Here is a 25,252-nt window from a genome sequence, read left to right as displayed (position 1 = left end):
CTCCATGTTGTCTTATCAGTACATGTACATAGGGTCGTTTATAGAAGATTTTATGCAGTTGATTTTAGAAGCATTCTTTGGAAAGCAAAATAAATGCATCCAGGAATGATGGTCAGAGGCATTTGAAACTCCAAACACCTGTAACAACTTGTAAACTAATAGTAAACGCATGTAAACGTGGTAACTCGTGATTAGCCACGTTTTGTTTACAGGCGTTTTAAAATTTTTACTAATTTTTACGAAAAACAAACACTTCTAAAAGCAAACAGGGCTAAATGCGGCATGTAAACACGACAAAACTGACATTTTTTAAACGTTGGTTACTATCTGTCAAGTGAAATCATTCAGGAGAGGGTATATAACGTCCCGTGTACATTAAGTCTAAACCATAACTGCCAACCTTAAACAGTAATTTACAAGTTAAGAAAAAACAAAAAAAGAAAAAACAAAAAACTGCGCTAATCACAAATAAGCAATGAAGAAATGAAAAAATTAACCAGCAATGAACTGAATAGGCTGCTAAATAAGGAAGGCAGCAGTTTGCGTGCAATACACATACATAAATAGAAAAAGGGGTTAAAGCTGCGCCACTGAACCAAAAATAAAAGTCCACTAAAACTCAAATATATATGTATAGTCCCAATGTGCACCATTAGGTATGCACACAAATAGTCAATCTTGAAGATTAAATCCTCCAGAGCTTCAACACCACCGTGACATCAAATATGTTTCCACACTGAAGCGAAGACCTACCATTCAATAAAAAAAAATAAAAAAAAAATAAAAAAGTTAAGACCTACCACAGAGTGTTAAAGCCGCTTACCAGAAGGGCAAGCACGATTAGCAATCGGCTATAGCCCAGCCGCGGCCTTTAGAGACTGTAGTAGCTACAGCTTCTAAAGGCCGCGGTTGGGCTATAGCCGATTGCTAATCGTACTTGCCCTATTGGTAAGCGGCTTTAACACTCTGTGGTAGGTCTTCACTTCAGTGTGGAAACATATTTGATGTCACGGTGGTGTTGAAGCTCTGGAGGATTTAATCTTCAAGATTGACTATTTATGTGCATACCTAATGGTGCACATATACATATATATTTGAGTTTCAGTGGACTTTTATTTTTGGTTCAGTGGCGCAGCTTTAACCCCTTTTAGTAATTTACAAGTTGTACATGTTTATATAAATAAAACAATAACATTGTCATAAAGAAACAAAATAAATATTATACACAAAAACATACATGCAAATTAAATAATGCATTTCTAATACTGTATGCAACCAGAGTTGTAACACAAGAAAACAACCATTGCAATGGCTCTCGTTCATCTATATATGTAACAGTAGAGTGTCATCCATCAGCTCTCAAACAGTAGTAGCAGCAGAACCCATTTTCCTAAAATAAAACCAAATGTTAGAACTTGCATCTAAAGCGTACTTGGATTGATTGTTCACCTTTTTGGAAGAGGGAGGTTTAAATCCAAACACTTGCCACATAAGCGTTTTACCAGTTTACAGGGCCATGCCAAGGGTGAATGGGTGACCATTTTTTGCCTCCCCTCCCTGGCAAGAAAATGCTGTATGGGCAGCAGTGATGAGCACACACACACCCCTTGCTCAGTGATGAGGGGACTGTTTAAATTTCAATCTCAGCGTCAGCTGGGGCAGGGAGCTCGATAATGCTGAGATTGTGAGGACAGAATACTAAGAAATGAACACCCTGGCCTTAGTTCCCTCCCCCCTCCTGTGCCTCCATAAGTGCTGCCTGAGGTGGCTGCTTCAATTGGCTTCATTGGCAGCACGGCCCGACAGTTTAGTACATTTCAGATGGATAGTACGATCCTGGCACTGCAGACTGATCACAACGCTGATGACCTTGACTTCATCTGTTTACTCCTGGAGGGTAGGTTGACATGAAGGTAACAGTATACTCATCTTAAAAGATCTGCATAGTAATTACTGAAAAACACAAAATAAACACAAAACCATCATAGATTTATTAACAATTTTTTCAAGCATTTAAATAAGTGGTTGTTTCTAAGGTTACACATATCAGTCTAAAGGGACAAATGGGAGCTGTGCATTTGCCTGAAACATAATTCGACTCTAGACCATAGCCAGATATAGGTTTTTAACCTGTGAGCAAAAATAATTTTGTGCCTGTTCCACAACATAGTGAAATAGTTGTCTGAAATATTATTTATATACTATTTATATATATATATATATATATATATATATATATATATATATATATATATATATATATATACTTTTGATAATTGGTACTCTCCTCTCTGTCGGCTTGCGGGCCTTCAGGGAGTTCCGTTGGAGATCTGGTGATAGCCACTTGACTCACCCATGAATAAGTCAAGTGGCTATTGACGATACGCGTGGGGGAGAAGCCGAGTGACGCGATCAACGGTCGAATCCGTCCTTCTGAGGAGATCGTAGCACTGAGCGGCGTTCAATGACTGATTGCAGTTGAGCCTGTTTACCATCGAGGTTCCGTGAGTGCAATCATTGTACTGCAGGGTTCATTTCCCATTTTATTACGTTATTTGCACCATATATCTTTCTTTTCTCCTTATGAGCGGCTGATATCCTGTGTTAATCGGGGAGTCCAGAAGGAAAAGGTTTTTTTGCTATAATGACAGCTGCACACCAGAGGACTGTGGATCTCACACCTGTCTCCTATTAGCCTATGTACTGAACTGTGTTTTTTCCATGAACTATTTTTGCTGGTTCTATTAGAACTTTTTCACATTATAGTTTTTTTAGTGGTTTTTGTTTATCTTTTGCACATATACCTCTCTGATTTGAGGTGTAGGGGGTTCTTATTTATGTATATGGTATATATACTGTATATGTATGCAATGTTTTACTTGATTATCAGCGCAACACAATATTTTCTTATTTATTCACTTTGGTTTTGTGCACCTCACGTGTCTGCAGCTTATCTTTAGTATTTTATATGGTTTTAGTAATAGCGCTGTAGTACCTTTTTACATATTATGTTTTTATGACTGCTTTTGCTGCCGTTTGGTATTACTCGCACCTTTTTTACAGTTTATGTAGCTACATTTATTTTATCTTCAGTGCAATATTTATTTTGTTACCTACTTGAAGACTATAAAAGTTTTAATGCTATTCCCATCGAGCGCTGCCTTTGTGTTTTTTTTGTATCCTGCTATCCATTTTTCCAGTGGTTGGTAGCTGCACTGGGTATCAGCCTGCACGGAGATGAGCTAAAAGTAGTTGATCTGTATGTGCGTAATAATTAATCAAAATGAGTCGATTAACCACTTAACGACCGGCGCACGACGATATACATCGGCAGAATGTCACGGCTGGGCAGATGGACGTACCGGCACGTCCTTTACATCTACCCAGCCGTGGGTCGCGGGAGCGACCCGGTCTGAAGCTCCGGGACCGCCAGACCCGATCGCCGCTGGGGTCCCGCGATCGGTCCCAGGGAACTGAAGAACGGGGAGAGCCGCGTGTAAACACTGCTTCCCCGTGCTTCACTGTGGCGGCTGCATCGATCGTGTCATCCCCTTTATAGGGAGACACAATTGATGACGTCATCCTACAGCCACACACCCCTACAGTTGTAAACACACGCTAGGTGAAACATAACACCTTCAGCGCCCCCTGTGGTTAACTCCCAAACTGCAACTGTAATTTCCACAATAAAGAATGCATTTTAAATGCATTTTTTGCTGTGAAAATGACAATGGTCCCAAAAATGTGTCAAAATTGTGCGAAGTGTCCACCATAATGTCGCAGTCACAAAAAAAAATGCTGATCGCCGCCATTAGTAGTAAAAAAAAAAATTAATAAAAATGCAATAAAACTATCCCCTATTTTGTAAACGCTATAAACGCTTATTGCGATTTTTTTTTACCAAAAATATGTAGAAGAATACGTATCGGCCTAAACTGAGGAAAAATCTTTTTTTTTATATATTTTTGGGGGATATTTATTATAGCAAAAAGTAAAAAATATTGAATTTTTTTCAAAATTGTCTCTCTATTTTTGTTTATAGCACAAAAAATAAGAGCCGCAGAGGTTATCAAATACCACCCAAAGAAAGCTCTATTTGTGGGAAAAAAAGGATGCCAATTTTGTTTGGGAGCCAAGTCGCACAACCGCGCAATTGTCAGTTAAAGCGACACAGTCCCGAATCGCAAAAAGGGGCCTGGTCCTTTACCTGCATTTTGGTCCGGGGCTTAAGTTGTTAATCGATAAAAAAAAAAAAAAGATTAATCGATAAAAAAAAATTTGGTCAGTAACAGCCTATATATATATATATATATATATATATATATACATATATATATATATATATATATATATATATATATATATATATATATATATATATATATATATATACACACACACACACACACACACACCGTATAAGCCGACCCGAATATAAGCCGAGGCACCTAATTTTACCACAAAAAACTGGGGAAATGTATTGACTCGAATATAAGCCTAGGGTGTCCATCTGCATGCCTCACTTTGCCTCACTGTGTCCATGTGCATGCCTCACTGTGTCCATGCCTCACTGTGCCCATGCCTAAACTCACGTTTAACATGGGAGTATATAGAAGGGGGGCCCGACTTTGAAAGCACTAGCACTACTTTCTGTCTTTTATGAGCTGCTTCCTGGAGGCCTTTAACCCCTATGTGTACAGAATCCCTGTGGTCAGGGGTGGAGGCTCTTCCCCACCCGAATATCACTTCAGAGCGTCCGAAATTCCAGGCCCCAAATAACTCTCTATTAAGACAGAGGTTTGAGAGTCAGTCCTCTCCTGATTGACTCTACTCCCGGGAATTCCTCACCCATTCTGGGTGACCCCCTGAACACTACCGCACTTTCCTTAAAGGGACCATACCCCAAATATTGGTGCTATATAGCACCCATCCAGGACCCAACCTTGGCGTCCTGTACAATATATATATATATATATATACATACATACACACTGCTCAAAAAAATTAAGGGAACACTTTTGAACCAAAACTGGGATATTGATCTGGTCAGTTAAGTAGTTAAGAGAGAGAGGGGTGTATACAGAGGGGGTTGTAAATCAGTTTGAGCTGCTTTGCTGTTAATTGAAACAGGTGCACTAGATGGGCAACAATGAGACGACTTCCAAAACAGGAATGTTTTTTCAGGTGGAGGTGTCTGACATTTTTTTCCCTACTCATCTTTTTTGACTGTTTTTCACTAGTTTTGCATTTGGCTAGGGTCAGTGTCACTATTAGTAGCACGAGGCGACACTTGGACCCTATAAAGGTTGCACAGGCAGTCTAACTCCTCCAGGAGACAGGCAGTATGAAGGAGATTCCAGGAGACAGGCAGTTACTCTAGGAGAGCTTAACAGAGCCGTAGAAGGTCCTTAACCCATCACCAGGCCTGGTATCTGCTCCTTTGTGCAAGGAGGAACAGGATGAACACTGCCAGAGCCCTACAAAATGACCTCCAGCAGGCCACTGGTGTGAAAGTCTCTGACCAAACAATCAGAAACAGACTTCATGGGGGTGGCCTGAGGGCCTGACGTCCTATAGTGTGCTCTGTGCTCACTGCCGGACACTGTGGAGCTCGATTGGCATTTTCCATTGAACACCAGAATTGGAAGGTCCGCCACTGGTGCCCCATGCTTTTCACAGATGAGAGCATGAGAGCAGGTTCACCCTGAGCATATGAAACAGACGTGAAAGGGTATGGAGAAGCCGCGGAGAACTTTATGCTTCCTGTAACATCGTTCAGCATGAACGGCTTGGTGGTGGGTCAGTGATGGTCTGGGGAGGCATATCCATGGAGGGACGCACAGACCTCTACAGGCTACACAATGGCACCCTGACTGCCATTAGTTATCGGGATGAAATCCTAGGACCCATTGTCAGACCCTACGCTGGTGCAGTGGGTCTTGGGTTCCTCCTGGTGCACGACAATGCCCGGCCGCATGTGGCGAGAGCATGCAGCCAGTTACTGGAGAATGAAGAAATTGATACCATTGAATGGCCCCCACGCTCACCTGACCTAAATCCAAAAGAACACCTCTGGGACATTATGTGTCGGTCCATCCAGTGCACCTCAGTCTGTTCAGGAGCTCAGTGATGCTCTGGTCCAGATCTGGAAGGAAATAACCCTGGACACTATCCGTCGTCTCATTAGAAGCATGCCCTGATGTTGTCCATTTTGACTTGTTGCAATGAAATTTCAGCATAATGAACTAGCTTGCTGCATAATTTTTCCACTTTGATTTTCGAGGTGTCTTTAAATTCAGCACCTCTGTAGGTAGATAATTTTAATTTCCATCAAATGATGTGCCATCCTTTCATTCCTAACACATTACCCAGTCCATACCAGTATAGATATCCAGCATGAGAATTTTGCCCGTTGAGATCTGATATGTTTTCAAAGTGTTCCTTTAATTTTTTTGAGCAGTGTGTGTGTGTGTGTGTGTGTGTATATATATATATATATACACATACAGACACATAATATAAATTAATCGTATATTGACCATCGCATTAAGAGATATGCTGATTATATTGGGTACAGAATTTACATTTAACAATCACAAAATTTTATTAACTATTTGTATATATACAGTATCTCGCAAATGTGAGTGCACTCCTCACATTTTTGTAAATATTTTATTATATCTTTTCATGTGACAACACTGAAGAAATTACACTTTGCTACAATGTAAAGTTGTGAGTGTACAGCTTGCATGACAGTGTAAATTTGCTGCCCCCTCAAAATAATTCAACACACAGCCATTAAAGTGAAAATGTCCAAATTGGGCCGAAAGTGTCCTTTATTTTCCAGCACTGCCTTAACCCTCTTGGGCATGGAGTTCACCAGAGCTTCACAGGTTGCCACTGGAGTCATCTTCCACTGTTAGAGACCTTGCACTCCCCCATCTTTTGTTTGAGGATGCCCCACAGATGCTCCATAGGGTTAAAGTCTGGAGACATGCTTGGCCAGTCCATCACCTTTACCCTCAGCTTCTTTAGCAAAGTAGTGGTCGTCTTGGAGGTGTGTTTGGGGTTGTTATGTTGGAATACTGCCCTGCGGCCAAGTCTCTGAAGGGAGGGGATCATACTTTGCTTCAGTTTGTCACAGTACATGTTGGCATTCATGGTTCCCTCAATGAACTGTAGCTCCCCAGTGCCGACAGCACTCATGCAGCCCCAGACCATGACACTCCCACCACCATGCTTGACTGTAGGCAAGACAAACTTGTCTTTGAACTCCTCACCTGGTTGCCGCCACACACACTTGACACCATCTGAACTAAATACGTTTATCTTGGTCTCATCAGACCACAGGACATGGTTCCAGTAATCCATGTTTTTAGTCTGCTTGTCTTCACCAAATTGTTTGCAGGCTTTCTTGTGCATCATCTTTAGAAGATGTTTTGTTCTGGGACGACAGCCATGCAGACCAATGTGATGCCGTGTGCAGCGCACGGTCAGGCCTTCAACCTCTGCAGCAATGCTGGCAGCACTCATATGTCTCCAGTAATCCGGTTCCAGTAATCCATGTCCTTAGTCTGCTGGTCTTCAGCAAACTGCAGGCTTTCTTGTGGATCATCTTTAGAAAAGGTTTCCTTCTGGGATGACAGCCATGCAGACCAATTTGATGCAGTGTGTGGCGTATGGTCTGAGCACTGACAGGCTGACCCCCCACCCCTTCAACCTCTGCAGCAATGCTGGCACGTGCACTCAACTTCTTTGGTCGACCATGGCAAGGCCTGTTCTGAGTGGAACCTGTTCTGTTAAACCTCTGTATGGCCACCGTGCTCCAGCTCAGTTTCAGGGTCTTGACAATCTTCTTATAGCCTATGCATCTTTATGTAGAGCAACAATTCTTTTTTTCAAATCCTCAGAGTTGTTTGCCATGAGGTGCTATGTTCATCTTCCAGTGACCAGTATGAGAGAGTGAGAGCGATAACACCAAATTTAACACACCTGCTCCCCATTCCCACCTGAGACCTTGTATCACTAACGGGTCAAATGGCACCAGGGAGGGAAAATGGCTAATTGGGCCCAATTTGGACATTTTCACTTAGGGGTGTACTCACTTCTGTTGCCAGTGGTTTAGACATTAATTTACACAAATTTACACTGTTATACAAGCTGTACACTCACTACTTTACATTGTAGCAAAGTAATATAATAAAATATTTACAAAATTGTGAGGGGTGTACTCACTTTTGTGAAATACTGTGTGTGTGTATATATATATATATATATATATATATATATATATATATATATATATATATATATATATATATATATATATATATATATATATATATATATATATATATATATATATATATATATATATATATATATATATGGTTATACCAGGATCATGGCTGCAGCTACGAAATACCAGAAAGACATAGTACGACTGCCATTGCTTAAGTTACTTACTGTGTCAATTTCTTCATCTGAGATGGGCTGGATCTGTGGGTTATAGTGAAGAGGGGAATAAACCCAGCTCTGGTCATCTGGTGGCTAAGCAAGGTAAGCCAGGTAAGAATGGAAGCAGCCGGGAAATAAGGAAAAAAAAAGACCGGATATAAAAAGAGCAATAACACTTATTAAAAAGCACATTTGTGGATTATACTGTAAACGTCTGCACTACCATGGCTGTAAAACTTCTAAAGCACAACAAATTCTGTTTGCAACAGTATTGTGAAGTTGTACAACCGCATAAAATACAGAAACCAAGAAAGATATAAATTCAACTTTAGACGTGTACAAACAAAACTAGCTAGCCAATGGCAACATTTAAAAAAATTGAAAATGGTTTATCTGTCAGATAATATTATACAATTTTACACAAATACATTTAAGTAAGTGAGGGTTCACCATTTTGCTGACATTACAAGAGAACACAGTAGCAGGTATCCAGTCACCATTATTTTGTCCAGAATCGCTCCCATCCCACTAGTATTTTCTTGGAGCACATAATCTGTGGCCTGACAGACTGAGCACTGGAGGCACAGCAGCATGAAAAAAATACCACTTTCTGCTGTCTTAAAGCCCACAAGACCCTTTGCCAGCTGCCTCCAGTCCAGGTAGGCAGAGATGGAATATTAGGGAGGAGGAGGGTTGGCGTGCAAGTAGTAAGGAGGGAAAAGAATGGGGTAAAGCTTAAACGGTGGGGTAAAATTGTGGCACTTTGAAAAGGTTCTGCATAAGAACCTCTTTGCAGCATTTCCTGATGGCGGCAAGATCCCTTCTGATAACCAACATGCCTCCAATTTTTGGAAGGAGAGGTAGTGTCAATGGCTGCTTTTTATGTTAAACCACAGTGGCTAGACCAGGCTGCAGACAGTATCTACTGGGTTAAGTGCTTCAGAAAATCTTAGCAGTGTGGACCCCATGGACTATTTAATACCTGGGCTTGACCACTGGACATAGCTTGCTTTGCAATCAGCTTGCTTTCTAAGAGGGCCTTCAGCACAGCAGGAGGTTTTCTTACGGAGAGGTAAATGCATCGCGCCAGCAGTGTGTATCAGCTCACTTTTATTAAAATTAACCAATCTTGAATTATCAATGAGTACATAATCCCAGCTGCTGAAGATGCAAAATAAAATGTCATCCAGTTAAAAAAATAATAATTGATGCCTGCTACCATAAAAAGCTTTTGCCACTGCTCCTGTCTTATTTCATTACTCTGGCACTGCAAAGTCACCACACAATGTTCCCACAGCTGGACCTCAGCTGACAAAGTTTTAATGTTTGCTGCAGAATAAATCCTGCTTTGTGTCTCAAAGTTTGTGGACTATTCTTGTGCTCAAGCACTGTAATTCTGCCACAATGTTTCTGCAGCTGTACTTCAGCTGATAAATTTCTAATTTTAGCTGCAGGGAAAATACTATGTTGCCGCTCAAAGTTTGTGGTCCATTCCATTGCTCATTTGTGGCTATTGTGTCTCAAATCATACACTGCAATGTTTAGTTCAAGATAAAACCTGCCTTTTCTCTTCCTCTTATATTGTTACCTAATCAAGTTGCTTATGTAGCGCTACCCCCTCAGGAGCCGCTGGTTGTTTTGGGATCTACTATCTCTTTTGCTTGGCTCACCCCTATTTAACTGGCTCGAACCCTCCCTTAACACATCAGAAGTCTGGTGGGAATATTGTGACCTCTGCTGGGCTGGGGTCACAATAACAGGCATGTAATATTCAATGACAATGTAACAGTAATATTACCTGCTTTATGGATGGTCCCTCCAGACGAGAAAATACACTTCACACAGTAGTATATTTAAACCAAAAGAATGAGTTTACTTTATATGAACTCAGAGAAGACAAGCATAAGTTTAAATCATAAATGAGCAACTGTCACACATTAGCAGAATATGATTTCGAAAGGGCCCTTGCGGGAATCAGCAAATGACATTAATGAAAGAAAGATCTAGACTAAAGAATGGTACCATTCAGCTAAACTAAAGTGAACAGTCTGTGCTCGCGAGCGCCCGCTAGCGGGCTATCCTGCAAACAGTTAATGTTCACGTTGCGGCCGGTTGGTGCACATTAGATTTATAATCCACAAGTGGTAAATGATGAGGGAAAGTTGATTAAACAAAGTATCCTGAACAGCAACATTGGTGAGCTGATCGCTAGCCAGCGTCAGTCACTTCAGTATAATAACTATGAACAGTAAAAGGGGCCTCTAAACTTCAGCTGGAGGCCCAACACGTGTCTCCGGCCTGTGGGGTGGCACAAGAGAGAGTCTAAAGGGAGAATTTCAAGCTGAGCATGTGCTCTCTCACCCGACAGGCCGATCAGCCTGAGTTCTTCTCAGAAGGCGCGTTGATAAATCACTGCTCCACAACACAAGGATCCCGGACGAAGATTCTCCACTGTTTCAGTTGTCAGCTGGGTCGTCCCTCCGATCTCCGGGAACACGGGCTGGATACTGGAGTCTTGCTTCCTTCTGGATGGTTAATCTTCCTGAGAAATCCAGGCCCACGCTTCAGGCCTAGCAGCACTGCTGTGGAGCTCTACACAGCTCCCCAGATCAGAAGAGGCAGGTCCCCAGAGAGAGAGAAATCAGCCCCTCCCTGCCTTTAAGTAACCTCTCCCATAAGGCTGTGCGGAGGTGTCGTGCTCCAAGGAGGCAGGGCATTGTGGGAAGTGTAGTCTGTTCCTGCTAAATGTCAATGGAGTCCATATCTCCTGCTACTTGAAGTCCCACAATGTATAACTTTCTTAAAGGTACCTTACATATTTACAAGCGTGAGCAAAGTTCCGGAGGGGATGGCCTGTCATTAGACTCTGACAGGGTGACCCCGCTACACTTATATACTGTCCAGCTTCTGTACAATATTTATGGCTATTGTCTCTTAAATAATACACTCCATTTCAAGATAAAACCTGCATCATCCCTCACACTTAGGCCCCTTTCACACAGATGGATAGAATGGTGCTTTTAGCTGTGGATTCTCAAGGTATTTACCGCAGCTAAAAGCATGCAATGCTTTCCTATGGCCCCATTCACACACTGTGTTTAGCTGCGGTTTGGTTACATGCGGTTTGATGCAGATAGAAAAAATACAATTTACTGCATCCAGGAAGGATTTGGCGCAGCTATCTGCACATAACCGCAGGTAATCACAGCTGCGTTTGGTATGAATCATTAGGGGGAACTCCACGCCAAATTTTAAATAAAAAAACAGCATGGGTTCCCCCTCCAAGAGCAAACCAGGCCCTTAGGTCTGGTATGGATTTAAAGAGGAACCACTACTCTGAAAAAACTGCGTGGGGGTACCCCCCAAAAGCCATATCAGACCCTTATCCGAGCACGCAGCCCGGTCGGTCAGGAAAGGGGGTGGGGACGGGCGAGTGCCCCCTCCTGACCCGTACCAGGCCACATGCCCTCAACATGGGGAGGGGGGGGGGGGGGGTGCTTTGGGACAGGGGGGCACCCTGCGGCCCCCCCCACCCCAAAGCACCTTGTCCCCATGTTGACAGCCGTCCGTGTGAAAGGAGCCTTACATTGCGGCCTTTCCAGACTGCTTGCCTACTGTCCAGCAAATGAACAATATGGGTGGCTATTGTCTCTCATCTCTAATTATTACTTCAAGATAAAATCTTCCTGGTCTCTTTGTATTTGCGGTCTACTCAAGTGCTTGTGCACTGTCCAGATTTTAGCCAATTTCTACAAAACACATACCTGAAGGCCTACATTTAGAATTTTTTGATAATTTGGATAATATGGAGCTGCAGTTTTGAATTGTTTTTTGGTGAACTCCATTTTGACATTCTATTCAACTCTATTCAACAAGACAATGCAGTGTGGTACTGTGGAAAAAGAAGCTTACAATCTATTACACTGGTTTTATTTTTAGATATCCTATTTCCTTTAGCTTTTACATCTGTTTTGGCTGCTACTTCCTTAGTCAATTTAGGCCAGTGTTGTAGTCAGAACTACCTAAAAAGTGTTTTAGGTTAAAAATAAATTGTGATACTGCTGTATTTAAGCCAAGCTTAAAGGCAAAGTTAACCTTTCTGAACATGTTACAACCATATTTAGGGTGTAACATGTTCAGCATCCTCTCCCTCACTCCCTGATACCCCCATGACATCCTCTCCCTCACTCCCTGATACCCCTCCTCTCACAGTACCCACTGTCACAATTAGAAAACGGCAAGACTGCGCAGGACCCCACCCACACAGCTGCATCATTCATTTGCAGTTTCCTGTTAATGTATAGACTATTGAGGCAGACAGCTTGTAGTTCTCAATGAAGTACAGTGCTGGTGAGCACTCTTGTGATCTTCCTGCTCTCATGTAACTGTCTTCCTGCATGGGAGATAGAGGCAGACAGTTAAACTGAGAGCTATAGTTCAATAGCCCACACTGGTTGAAACACGTCGGCGACTGCTTGGCAAAATTCATAACAGAATATCTATTTGTATTCACTGTATTGTATTACTTTGCACATGTTTAATGTTATTTGTATTTTTAACGCTCAGTGATGCCCTCTACTCTGATAGAGGTGACATTTTAGCTTTTTCAATAAATGTTTGTCATCTACTTTCATTACTGTGTATGACTATTTCAAATATCTGGGTGTCACAAAGCCCCGGTGCTCCTCACCATTTCCCCTTCCCTTTGTGAATCATACTATCCTGAAAAGTCTGCAGGAGTCTGACATTGCAACTGCGATCTGCTGATCACAGGTGCAAGGCATTACATGCTCCCAAGAAAAAAAATTAATAAATGCACATTTTTTTTTTTCAAATAAAGTTTTTATTAAAGTTTGAGAGAAAACAGCAGTACACAGGTACAAGTATAGTGAGCAAACAAAACCAGGAATGGAAATATGACAACACGTAATTTAAACACCATAGGGTTGAGAAGGAAGAAACCTTCTTCCAAACTTTAGCATCACACATTCCAACAGTAATAGCAGTTTCTCGTATAAAGTATATAATGTGTTGTACCCCGAGACTGATGCCATTTTGAACTACGCATAGATAATATCCAGAAAAAAAGAGAGGAGGAAACAAGGTAGAAGACGACACCAGGTTACCTCAATGACTCTGTTGCCGTCTCAAAACGGATCCTCCCGAGAATGCCACCGCTCCCAGACACCGTTGTGGTCAGCCAGTCTGTCCCGTATTCTGGCCATAATTTTTTCCATCAGTTCCACGTCCTTGACCGTAGCGTAAAGGGATTCCTGGGATGGGGGCACAGTTTTCTTCCAGTGAAGAACAATTAAGCACCTTGCTGCTGTGAAAATGTGCCTGAGCAGTTTTTTTTATAGGGTTTGGCTATTTTCGGTTGAGAGAGACCCAACAAAGAGTTTCAGGGTAAGAGGTATGGGTGCCTCGAAGAGGTGGATCAGTAATTGCTGTGTTGAGGTCCAGAACAAGACTATTAGAGGGCATGTCCAATAAAACGGTTTGGGCGTAATGACGAATCTGTAGGTAGCTGTAGAACACCTGTCGGGGGAGGTCATGTTTGGTTTGGAGCTCAGAGAATGATAGAAGTCTATGGGATCTGGAGTCTACTAAGTGTCCGAAGTGGAAAAGGTTTTGCAAGGCCCAGGGTCATGACATCTGATGAGTGAGACTTGCTGGCACTTTGGGATTGCATAGAAAGGAGGTCATCAGTGAACATTCAGATTTAGGCTCACATTCTTGGGATAGTTTTTACCATAACCGTCAAATCTGGTACATGGACCCCAACAATCGTCCGGATTCCACATCCACATTCGCGTTCCAGAGGAGGCTGTTTGGGTGTACAGATGCCATCCAGATTTTCTCTATTTCCGTCCATTTATTGTACGACCTTTTGGGGAGCCAGGAGACTATGGCACGCAATTGGGCCGGTTGGTAGTATTTAATCAGGTTGGGAAAAGCCAGGCCCCCATCATAACATAATTTTTACGGTCAACACTGAGGACAAGGGGGCACTCTTTACGTCTAGAGGAAAGGAGATTTCACCTCCAAATACGGATAGGTTTCTTCACAGTAAGAGCTGTGAAAATGTGGAATAGACTTCCTGCATAGGTTGTTCTGGCCAGCTCAGTAAAGTGCTTTAAGAAAGGCTTGGATACTTTCCTAAATGTACATAATAAAACTGGGTACTGACATTTATAGGTAAAGTTGATCCAGGGAAAATCTGATTGCCTCATGGGGGATCAGGAAGGAATTTTTTCCCCTTATGTAGCAAATTGGATCATGCTTTGCATTTTTTATTTTTTTTTGCCTTCCTCTGGATCAACTGTGGGTATAGAATTGGGTATATGTGATTGTACGATATTATTATTATTTTATTTCTTATGGTTGAACTTGATGGACTTGTGTCTTTTTTCAACCTGACTATGTAACTATAACCGAGCGCGTGATCCTGTGTCGTTTGTAGTTCCACACATAACGCAAGAGGTCATCTTGTAGTTTATGCAGGTGACCATAAGGGATGGGGATGGATAGGTGCATTTTTTTAACTGCAAACAATTTGCATCTTTTATTTTTTTTGCACATCCAGTATGAATCGTACTGTTCATTAACACCACATACAGCTTTAAAGCATATTTCCAATTTTGCAGTCAAATTTGAGAAAACCCCGCTATAGCCTTGTGTTTTCCCATTCATACAGCAAACCTAAAATGTTTAAAAAAAATGCTCTTACCAGTTAGATGTTTCTCAGGGGATGTCATAGCCGACTTCCATATTTTCTTTTGCACAATAATATAGTGAGCCTGTCCCAAGTCTGTCCTCATTAAGACAATGCAAGAAGCCCAGTCTCTACACATTTGTTAGAAGTCAGTGTTCAAATCTAGTTAAGTAATGATGATCTGCCTGAACAGTATACACAGGGCTAATTGTGACAAACACAGCTGCCCATACTGGAGCAGATATTGATTTTTTTTTCCTAGTGCCAATACTGACACTACTGTAAAGAGGGTTCTCCCCCCCCCTTTTTGTTCGGTTGGTTTTGTTCTTTGTTTTATATATATATGTCCGTTTTGTGATGTATGTCGATCAAGCCTGGGTTTGCCCAATAGGCTCTGTTTTGTATCTCAACTTGAAACCCAATAAAAAGTAAAAAAAAAAAAAACAGCTGCCAAGCCCCCTCATAAACAAAGAGAGGTTCCTAGGATTTTTTCCTTGCTGGAGGGTCCAGAATAGAACATCGTAAAAAAATAAAAAAGGTACTACAATTGCAAAACTGCCATTTTTTTTAACCACTTCAATACCCGCCCATTGTCATTTGACGTCCACAGATGGGATCTCCCATCCTGGGTGGACGTCAAATGACGTCCTGGGCTTTGCGGGTGAATATCTGAATGATGCCTGCAGCCAGAGGCATCATCCAGATATCCTTTTGTTCTGCCGGCGATTCTGAGCAGCATAAGAACGATCATAGCGGCGGTTCCGCCGCTTGATCGTTCTTACAGGCGGCGGGAGGGGACATCCCCCCCTCCCGCCACCATCCGGTGCTTCTCCGGGCTCTCCCGTGCCATCGGGGGCCCGGAGAAAGAATCGTCCGGCGCTCGCAGGAAGCATAGAGATGACTGGTGACCAGATGGTCACCAGTCATCTCTATGACCATCGGAGGACCCGGGTGTGATGTGATGACGTCACGCCCGGGTCCCCGTAAGTAAACAAAGCCGCGATTGCGGCTAGTAAGCAACAGTATTCATGAGATCAGTGAATTTTTTTTCACCGATCTCATGGTTTCCAGCCTGGGGGAGAGATGCAGGGTCTTATTGACCCCGCATCTCTCCATAAAGAGGACCTGTCACACACATTCCTATTACAAGGGATGTTTACATTCCTTGTAATAGGAATAAAAGTAAAAAAAAAAAATTAGAAAAGAAGTGTAAAAAAGAAAAAAATTTGTAAAAAAATAAATAAAAGAATAAAAAATAAAATTAAAACGCCCCTGTCCCCGGTAGCTCGCGCGCAGTAGCGAACGCACACGTAAGTCCCGCCGACATATGTGAACGCCGTTTAAACCACATATGTGAGGTATCGCCGCGTGCGTTAGAGTGCCAGCAACAAATCTAGAACTAGATCTCCTCTGTAAATCTAAACTGGTAACCTGTAAAAAAAAATTAAAGCGTTGCCTATGGAGATTTTTAAGTACCGAAGTTTGGCGCCATTCCATGAGGATGCGCAATTTTAAAGCGTGACATGTTAGGTATCTATTTACTTGGTGTAACATAATCTTTCACATTATACAAAAAAATTGGGCTAACTTTACTGTTTTGATATTTTTTTAATTCATGAAACAATTTTTTTCCAAAAAAAGGGCGTTTGAAAAATTATTGCGCGAATACCGTGCAAGATAAAACGTTGCAATGACCGTCGTTTTATTCCCTAGGGTGTCTGCTAAAAAAACATATATAATATTTGGGGGTTCTGCGTAATTTTCTAGCAAAAGAATAATGATTTTTACATGTAGGAGAGAAGTGCCAGAATAGGCCCGGTAATGAGGTGTGTATAAAAGCCCTGTATTGAAGTGGTTAAATGGAGTTCTACTATGTGAATAGGAACATGTAACAAATATAAAGTAGATGTTATCCCAATTTGGCTGAAAAAGTGAAAATACACTTTAAGGTCGGATTCACACCTATGCAAATTGGTTGCGGCTTAAACCGCATCCAATTCGCATAACATTATAAAATACATTGTTTTCAATGAGGCTGGTTCACATATGTGCGATGCATTCACACTGCGCATTGCCGAAAAAACGTGTGCCTTTTCTAGGCATTGCGGTGCGGCTCAGGTGCGAATTCAGGCCCATTATCTTCTATGGGGACGCATCTGATTCGCAGATGTGTTAATTTCTCTTCAGGATTTGTCTCATTCACCTCAATACACTTCCCCCCTCCCCTCTCCCAGGTCTCCAAATTCGCATCTAAAACGGAGCTGATCTGCTGAACAGTTCTCTTATCTCTCTGCAGAGATAAGAGAGCTGAAATTCGCACCGCACTAGTGTGAATCCGGCCTAAAGGATAAGTTAATCTTTAGGAACATTTTACACGTTACTCCAGGGCAGATGGTAGCCATTCATTCAGTCTTGGGAGCGTGGTCTCGCCTTACCAGTGTGAAGATGTGCGGACCTTGAGATCCATGTACACTGCTTATCCTACAGCACCTGCAGCGACCTTATAGGGGATTTTTTACTCCCACAGGATGCCTCTCAAGAGTCTCCGCAACCCTCCCGGACACCCCAGAAGCGCTCTAGCTCCATCAATGCTTTCTTCTCCGGGAGCCGCCAGGGGGTCCGCTGACTTTTCCAAGATTAAACAAATAGTGGGGCGGGATGCTCCAGCTCATATTAAGATGGATTGTACCCACAGGGCCCTGTGACCACCATCAGACGACCCAGAAAAGCCCAGGGACATGATTTGTCAACTACACAAATATTCGCTTATGGAGCGTATCATGTTCCACATGCGTGGTGTCTCCCACATGGATTTTGATGGCGCTAAGCTGTCCCTATTACTGGACATCTACTATCACACTTTACTGCAACACAGGGCAATCCTACCGAGGATCCTTTTTTACTTTCAAATGGTACCTATATCACTGCCCTGGCCCTTGTTTTCAAGCCTCAACGACCTTTTCACATGGTTTAATTGGAACAATCAACTGCCGCGTCTTGCTCTTCCCATTCTGAAGCGCCCTAAATGATTGGGTGGCCTAGGTATTCTGGCCATATGCAGATATCATGAGTCCGTGGCATTGCAGAGAATTCTGGATTGACTTCACCATGGTAAGGATAACATTTGGATCCCTAAGGAGAGGTTTCAAGCTGTTTTCAACTTATTTCATGCCCCATGGCTCCCCTGCCAACATAGGGGGTTCTCAGAGTTTGTCTCCCCCACCTTCCCCTACATTTATGGAATGCCATTAATAGACAAGGCTTCTTTCTCCACCAATTTCCCCCTTGGCACCCTTGGGAGGGTTTGCATGGTTTGAGCTGGGTGAACGGCTAAGATCTTTTAGAACATAGGCGGCCGATGCAATATATTTATTCAGGAGCAGGGGTTTCTGTTTTTTGGAAGCCCTGAGAGAGCAGTATGGGCGCTTCCCGCTAGACACCTGGAGGTACAGACTGCTTTATCATTTTGTGCCTCTTCAGTCCCCTAAGATTCGCCCACCTTCCACATTAACTCTGTTTGAGAGATTTTGTTTGGAGAAAGACCCGATACCTCGCTCTATTTTGGTGTTGTATAAACTGCTTTGGTCAAAAGGACCTTCTGCGAGGCCCTTTTACATTTGAGAGTGAGTGAGACACCTGCAGCAAACTTTTTCAGAAACCCAACTTGACCATTTGTTCCAATTGACCCATACCAGTTCTGTGGACATGAAGAGGCAAGAGAATAGCTTAAGCTGTTAACCCACTGGTACAGGCTGTACCAGTGGGTTAGCCTAGTAAGGCTGGCTAAGATTTACTCTAATATATCTGATCTGTGTTGGAGGAACTGTGGCCAGCGTGGTACTTCCCTTCATGTGTGGTGGGAATGTCCCAAACTATGACCCTTCTGGCAGGATATTTTCAAAAACAAATTAGCTTGATTCTCGATATTGAGGTCCCAGATTCTCCCATGTGGTTCTTGCTACATGTGCCATCCATTCCAATTAGTCATTATAGGAAAAGCATATTGCTGCACCTTCTTGACCACGGACCATTACGCTGGTCAAAGACCAGGCCAGTTTTTGCGATTCGGCACTACGTCGCTTTAACTGACAATTGTGTGGTCGTGTAACGTGGCTCCCAAACTAAATTGACGTCCTTTTTTCCCACAAATAGAAATTTCTTTTGGTGGTATTTGATCACCTCTGCGGTTTATATTTTTTGCCCTATAAACAAAAATAGAGCGACAATTTTGAAAAAAATTCAAGATCTTTTACTTTTTGCTATAATAAATATCCCCCAAAAATATATATATAAAAAAATGTTTCCTCAGTTTAGGCCGATACATATTCTTCTACATATTTTTGGTAAAAAAAATCAATCGCAATAAGCGTTTATTGACCGGTTTACGCAAACATTATAGCGTGTACAAAATAGGGGATAGTTCTATGGAATTTTTATTAATATTTTTTTTTTACTAGTAATGGCGGTGATCAGCGATTTTTATCATGACTGCGACATTATGGCGGACACATCGGACACTTTTGACACATTTTTGGGACCATTGTCATTTTTAAAGCAATCAGTGCTATAAAAATGCACTGATTACTGTGAAAATGACACTGGCACTGTAGGGGTTAAGTGTTCCCTAGAGAGTGATTCTTACTGTTAGGGGGCGTGGCTACACGTGACACGTCACTGATGACCGTTCCCGATCACGGGGAACAGCCATCAGTGACAGTGTCACTAGGCAGAATAGGGGAATGCCTTGTTTACAAAAGCACCCCCCTCTTCTGCCTTTGGGCCGAGTGGATCGGAATGGTTAACAGCATAATGGCAGCGAAGGAATGGGTGGCCAAGTGCAAAGATAGTTATAGTAAATTTTAAACAGTTTGGGCCACATGGACCCACTACACATCCAGGGTCTCTGGGACCTCGTAGCTCCTTATGGCATCAGAGTGTTCCCCTCTTGAAAGAGTTGACATGTCCTAAATTATTTAAAACACGTTCTGCTTTGGTTGATATTTCTAGCTCACTGAGGCTTACATTGGCTTATATTGTTCTCCTTCATTGTTTTTCTCTTTTAATTTAGTTTTCTTCTCCTTTCCTATGACATGTACTCTGTTCAAACTAGAAGTACCTTAGCCAGCTGGAATGGCTGAGGGCGGGTATTTGCTGGGTGCTTTTCCTGATGGGCCCTTTAAGCTATCAACTTGGGAGGTTCTGGCTATTTGGAGACACACCCACCAACAGCCTGACCCTAATTTCTAAAGCTGAGCATACTTCCCACACCACCGTGACCACCGTTTGAACAGTAGCTTTATGATAGGTGATATATGCTAAAGAATGTGATAAATGATATATGATAAATTACATGTGATACATGTTGCGGTTCAGTGTGGAATAGCTTCTATGATTCCTGTTATTCCTGTCATTTATTTTTCTTTGTATAGAAATTTTTGCTTTTAGCATAATAAAATATAGATTATATAAAAAAAACATTGAGTCTTCCTCTAGTCTTGTAGCTGAAAGCCTGTATGGGGATGCGGGCACAAAACTAGAGGAAGACTCTTCAGGATCCTGACATTGCACCTGCAGGCTCCAGAAAATAAATAAAAATAAATAGATAAGAAAACGTAATGCCTTTTTGTGTCCTGAAAAAAAGATGTGCATTTTTTATTTTTTTGAAGGTGAACTTTTAAAGGATTTGTATTTTTTTCCAATGATGCCCTCAAAAGATAAATCTTCCGAGAAGATGTCTTCCGCGCCCTCAGCATGGTGGAGATTACCGAATCCGACAGGCCTCGGTCCCTGAGCACCTAACCTTCAACAGCCTAGCCATTAAAGCCAGCGACTGTAAAGCAGGATGAAGTATAGGACCTTGTGACAGAAGGTCCTCTTGCATCCACCACCATCCGAACTATGTCGGCATACCAGGGATGCTGAGGCCAATCTGGGGCAATAAGAATCACCGGAATTCCCTTGGTCTCCACTCTGCAAAGCAGACAAGGGAGAACTTTTAGCGGGAGAAGGCATAAATCAGCCGATAATGCCCCCATGGGGCTACCAACGTGCCTGCCGCATCCGCCCAGGGGTCTTTGGACCTGGCCACAAACCTTAATACCTTCCAATTGAGTCGAGAAGCCAGGAGCTCCACGTCTGGTGTGCCCCATCCAGATGTAGCGACCATTCCCCTTGAAGCTGTTGGCGTCCCGCAAGTGGTCGTCACTGCATTTTTGCATGCAATTAGCTACGGTGCTATGGTGCAGTACTTTGATCCGCGTCTGGAAAGGAATCAGATTACTCGGCTGAACTTGGCGTCTTGCGCCACTGAGAGCATTCAAAGGGAGAGCCCGCCCACCACGTCACACGCTCACACCATCCTCCCTCCCCAGTAACATTCTGTTTTGTTAAGCTGCACACTAGCACACCAAGCTCTGCTTGGCTGGTCGGTATGTACTCACATCCGCCAGTTCTTTGGTTTGTGCTGTTGGCATTTTTACTTCATTCTTTTTTTTCTTTCCTTTTCTCTATACCGTATATATACTTATCCATAATAATTTATTTTAATAGATTTCACCGCACTCTGCCTGCATCTATCCTCGTGAGATTTGACACACTGCATGGTTCCATCTCTCTGCTGAGCTTATTTCTGACCCTTTTTTGTCCAATATTCCAAACCTCAATGGAACAATGACCCTACTTCCACCTTTTTAAAGGGCCAGACTTTTTTAAGGGCCAGACCCTTTATACATATATACTTTTTATTATTTATTTTTTCATAATTTATGGCTATACGCATTATACTTGGGCTGGGCCTCCCCAGAGATTCATCCAACCAGACATGCCCAGTTCATCCACATGTGTAAATATCATCATATGATGTAAGTACTATGTATTTTTTCTAGTCACTAAATAGACTGTATTTGATGTTGGACATAATGCCTGTGAATGATATGCAAAACAAAAAGCTCTAGAAGCAATCTAAGAAATTAACAATGCTACAAACTATATTTATATTATGTTTTTCTTTTCTCCTTACTAGGAAAAACTAAATATTATTGTTTACACCAATGTTAAGAATCCCTGAAGAAGGAATTTGCATATGGTTTATGAATTAACCTAACCGTCTGCCTCCGAAACATGTCGGGTTTTATCCACCCTTGTTTGCCTTGATTTATTTGTCAGCATTCGGGTGTGGATTTCTGTATATTGGTGAATTCACTTTGTATGACAATTCCTTTGTTTTAAATGAATTTTTATTTTTTTTTCAAATTTTTTGTATATTGTGATTATCATGATTTATACCAAATAAACTTTTCTATTTTTATATACTTTTTGACAATTCCATCCTATTATTACAATCCGTACCATCCCAGGGGCTTTTTTCTCCTATAAAATTTCCAAATTTTACCGGGATGTGATTGTGATTCCTTGGAATTGCATAACAACTGATCTAGCTTCATTCTTTTTTCTTTATAACATTCTTAATAAAGTCATCCAGTGAGGCTCCAAATAGCCTCTTCCCCTGGTAGGGCAAATCTGCCAGAGCTTTCTTAGCTGCCTGGTACGCAGACCAGCATTTTAGCCAAATCAGGCGACGGCGCACCACAGCAAATACTGAGGCTCTAGAAAGTAAAGGAGCCGTATTTAAGGCCGCATCGCAGATGCCAGGTCTGCCAGTTCAATGCAGATCGGGGAAGCCTGTTGCTTTTCCAGCTCTCGGTGCAACAATTTTGCCCATTCAGTAAGTGTCTGGGACACCAGGGCCGTGGCCAATACTGGCCACAATGCTGACCCCACCATCGTGAACATGGACCGGGCGATTGGCAGGGTCCTTAAAAGCCGGGGTCCCCTCCACCGGAATCATGGTTACCTTGTTTAACCTGGAGACCGGGGGGTCCACAACCGGGGGAAATGTCCATTTCTTCAGGAAACTCTCCTCAGAGGGGTACCATACCGCCATGCGCTTTGGGACTGAAAAAGCCTGCTGCGGCCATTCCCATTCTTTGTAATAAACGTATCAAATTAAATTAGGTAGGGAAACACCTTAGCCATGCGGGCCGGCTTGTGGGACCCAAAAGGGACCGACACGTCTGTAGATGCCCCCGCTGTATCCTCCATCTTTAGGGTATCCCGCACCGCTGTGATAAGTGCTCCTACAAGCGCCCTTTCCTGCACTGACCCAGACACGGATTCATCCTCACTAGCCGAATGGTCCTGGTCCGCATCCTCTGAAATGTCAGAACGGGGCAGTGTGCCACAGCAAGGCCCGAGTCTGAATCAGAGCTTTCCCCAGAAGACGAGAGGTGGTTGTTTTTTACCCCCCTTGCGCCCGCACGCCGCTTTCACCCAGGCAACGAAAGACTCCAGGACTGCCGACAAAGCGTCCATAGGAACCGCAGGTGCAGAGGAACCGGTTGCCACAACAGGGATATCTGGGGAAGAAGTGCCAGCTTCTAAGGCCGTGCTGACCCACACTCGCCTGACACCCGCTAGAGGCCAAGGTAAGTCAAAAGTCCACCCTCCTAGTGGCCACAGACCGAGGGCCCCCCCCGCAGGACTCACCACCCTGACCCAGGTACCGCGCTGTGCTGCCGTCCTCCCCTGTGTCAGTCACGGAGTGTTCTGTGTAATTTATGCCATTCCAGACTAACAGTCCCAGCGCTAGAGGTAAAACAAGCTGAAAACCACAAGAAAATGGCCACCGGCTGCCTCAGCAGCACCCGCAGGCTCCGGGAAAAAGGCCGCCGGCCTTCCTGACTGGAAAACCACACCAAAATGGTGGCGGCCTGCACCAAAAAAGTACCCTTAGACACCCCACCAGGTAATAAGACAGGGAAGGGCCATCAACCCCCAGCGCAGCCCCCTGCCAGCATTCGGAACCCCCCACCAGTCACACAGCAGCCCCAGCTCGGGGAGGAGGGAAAAAGACAGGGAGAGAAGAAAAGGAGAGTGAGAGACCCCCTAGTCGACCTCCCAAGCAGGGCCGTTTGAAGGAATTTGGGGGCCCCAAGCAAAATGGACATGGAGGCCCCCCCCCCCATGCACGCACACAAAGCCTACAAGAACCACAGCATAGCGATACAGTGTAAGTTCACCCACACTTTATATAAAAAATGAAGGTTTACAGTGCAAATACTGCTGTTGTATATAATGTGCATAAAATGTTATCATTTGCAAAAAACACCACTGTACCATAAAATCAAGTATACATTAAAGTGCACAATAACGAAATCCAACATACTTAAAACACACACTAACATTTTTCAGTTTTGGGCGGATTTGCCAGCGCCCGAGGAAGGGTTAAAACCACCCGCAATGCGCTGCTGCAGCAGCGCATTGCCAGCGGTATAGCTGCGCTGTCCCATTGATTTCAATGGGCAGCAGCGGTGAAGGAGCGGTAAATACACCGCCCCTTCTCCGCTCCAAAAATGCGGCTAGCAGGACTTTTTTTACCGTCCTGCTGGCGCAATGCTCCAGTGTGAAAGCCCGAGGGCTTTCACACTGGAGACAATTGAGCAGCTTCTTAAGGGCGATTTGCAGGCGCTATTTTTAAGAAGCTGCTCAATTGTCTCCAGTGTGAAAGCCCTCGGGCTTTCACACTGGAGAATTGCGCCAGCAGGACGGTAAAAAAAAGTGTAAAAAAAAAGTCCTGCTAGCCACATCTTTGGAGCGGAGAAGGAGCGGTGTATTTACCGTTCCTTTACCGCTGCTGCCCATTGAAATCAATGGGACAGCGCAGCTATACCGCTGGCAATGCGCTGCTGCAGCAGCGCATTGCGGGCGGTTTTAACCCTTCCTCAGGCGCTAGCAAATCCGCCCATAGCGTTGGCAGTAAAAATAGCAGAGTTTTACCGCCGACGCTATGAGCGGCTCAGTGTGAAAGGACTCTTAGATGGAAATGGGATGGTAAAGAAAATGGAAAGAAATCTATGGTAATTGTTTTGTATATATTACCTGATTCAAAAAAGAAGCAATTAGACCCCTTTCACACTGGAGCGTATTGCAGGCGCTATAAGATTAAAAATAGCGCCTGCAAACTGCCCTTAATCTTATAGCGCCTGCAATACGCTCCAGTGTGAAAGGGGTCTAATTGCTTCT

General features: G+C 43.1%; 1 protein-coding gene across 4 annotated transcripts in view; it reads right to left on the bottom strand.

Moving 5' to 3' along the window:
* Window positions 1-1,200: 1,200 nt before the first annotated feature.
* The window catches only part of PIP5K1C (phosphatidylinositol-4-phosphate 5-kinase type 1 gamma), a 486,720-nt gene continuing 462,668 nt past the window's right edge, over window positions 1,201-25,252 (bottom strand). For all 4 annotated transcript variants that reach the window (XM_040322323.1, XM_040322302.1, XM_040322309.1 and 1 more), the window contains 2 exons: window positions 8,467-8,550; window positions 1,201-1,953 (listed from right to left, as the gene is read on the bottom strand). In XM_040322323.1, the coding sequence (XP_040178257.1) occupies window positions 1,951-1,953; window positions 8,467-8,550 (87 nt within the window). In that variant the 3' untranslated portion in view covers window positions 1,201-1,950. The remainder of the gene's footprint in view (window positions 1,954-8,466; window positions 8,551-25,252) is intronic.

The sequence above is a fragment of the Rana temporaria genome, chromosome 1 (assembly GCF_905171775.1).
Source record: "Rana temporaria chromosome 1, aRanTem1.1, whole genome shotgun sequence".
NCBI lineage: Eukaryota > Metazoa > Chordata > Amphibia > Anura > Ranidae > Rana > Rana temporaria.
This window is presented reverse-complemented; position numbering and strand designations above follow the sequence as displayed.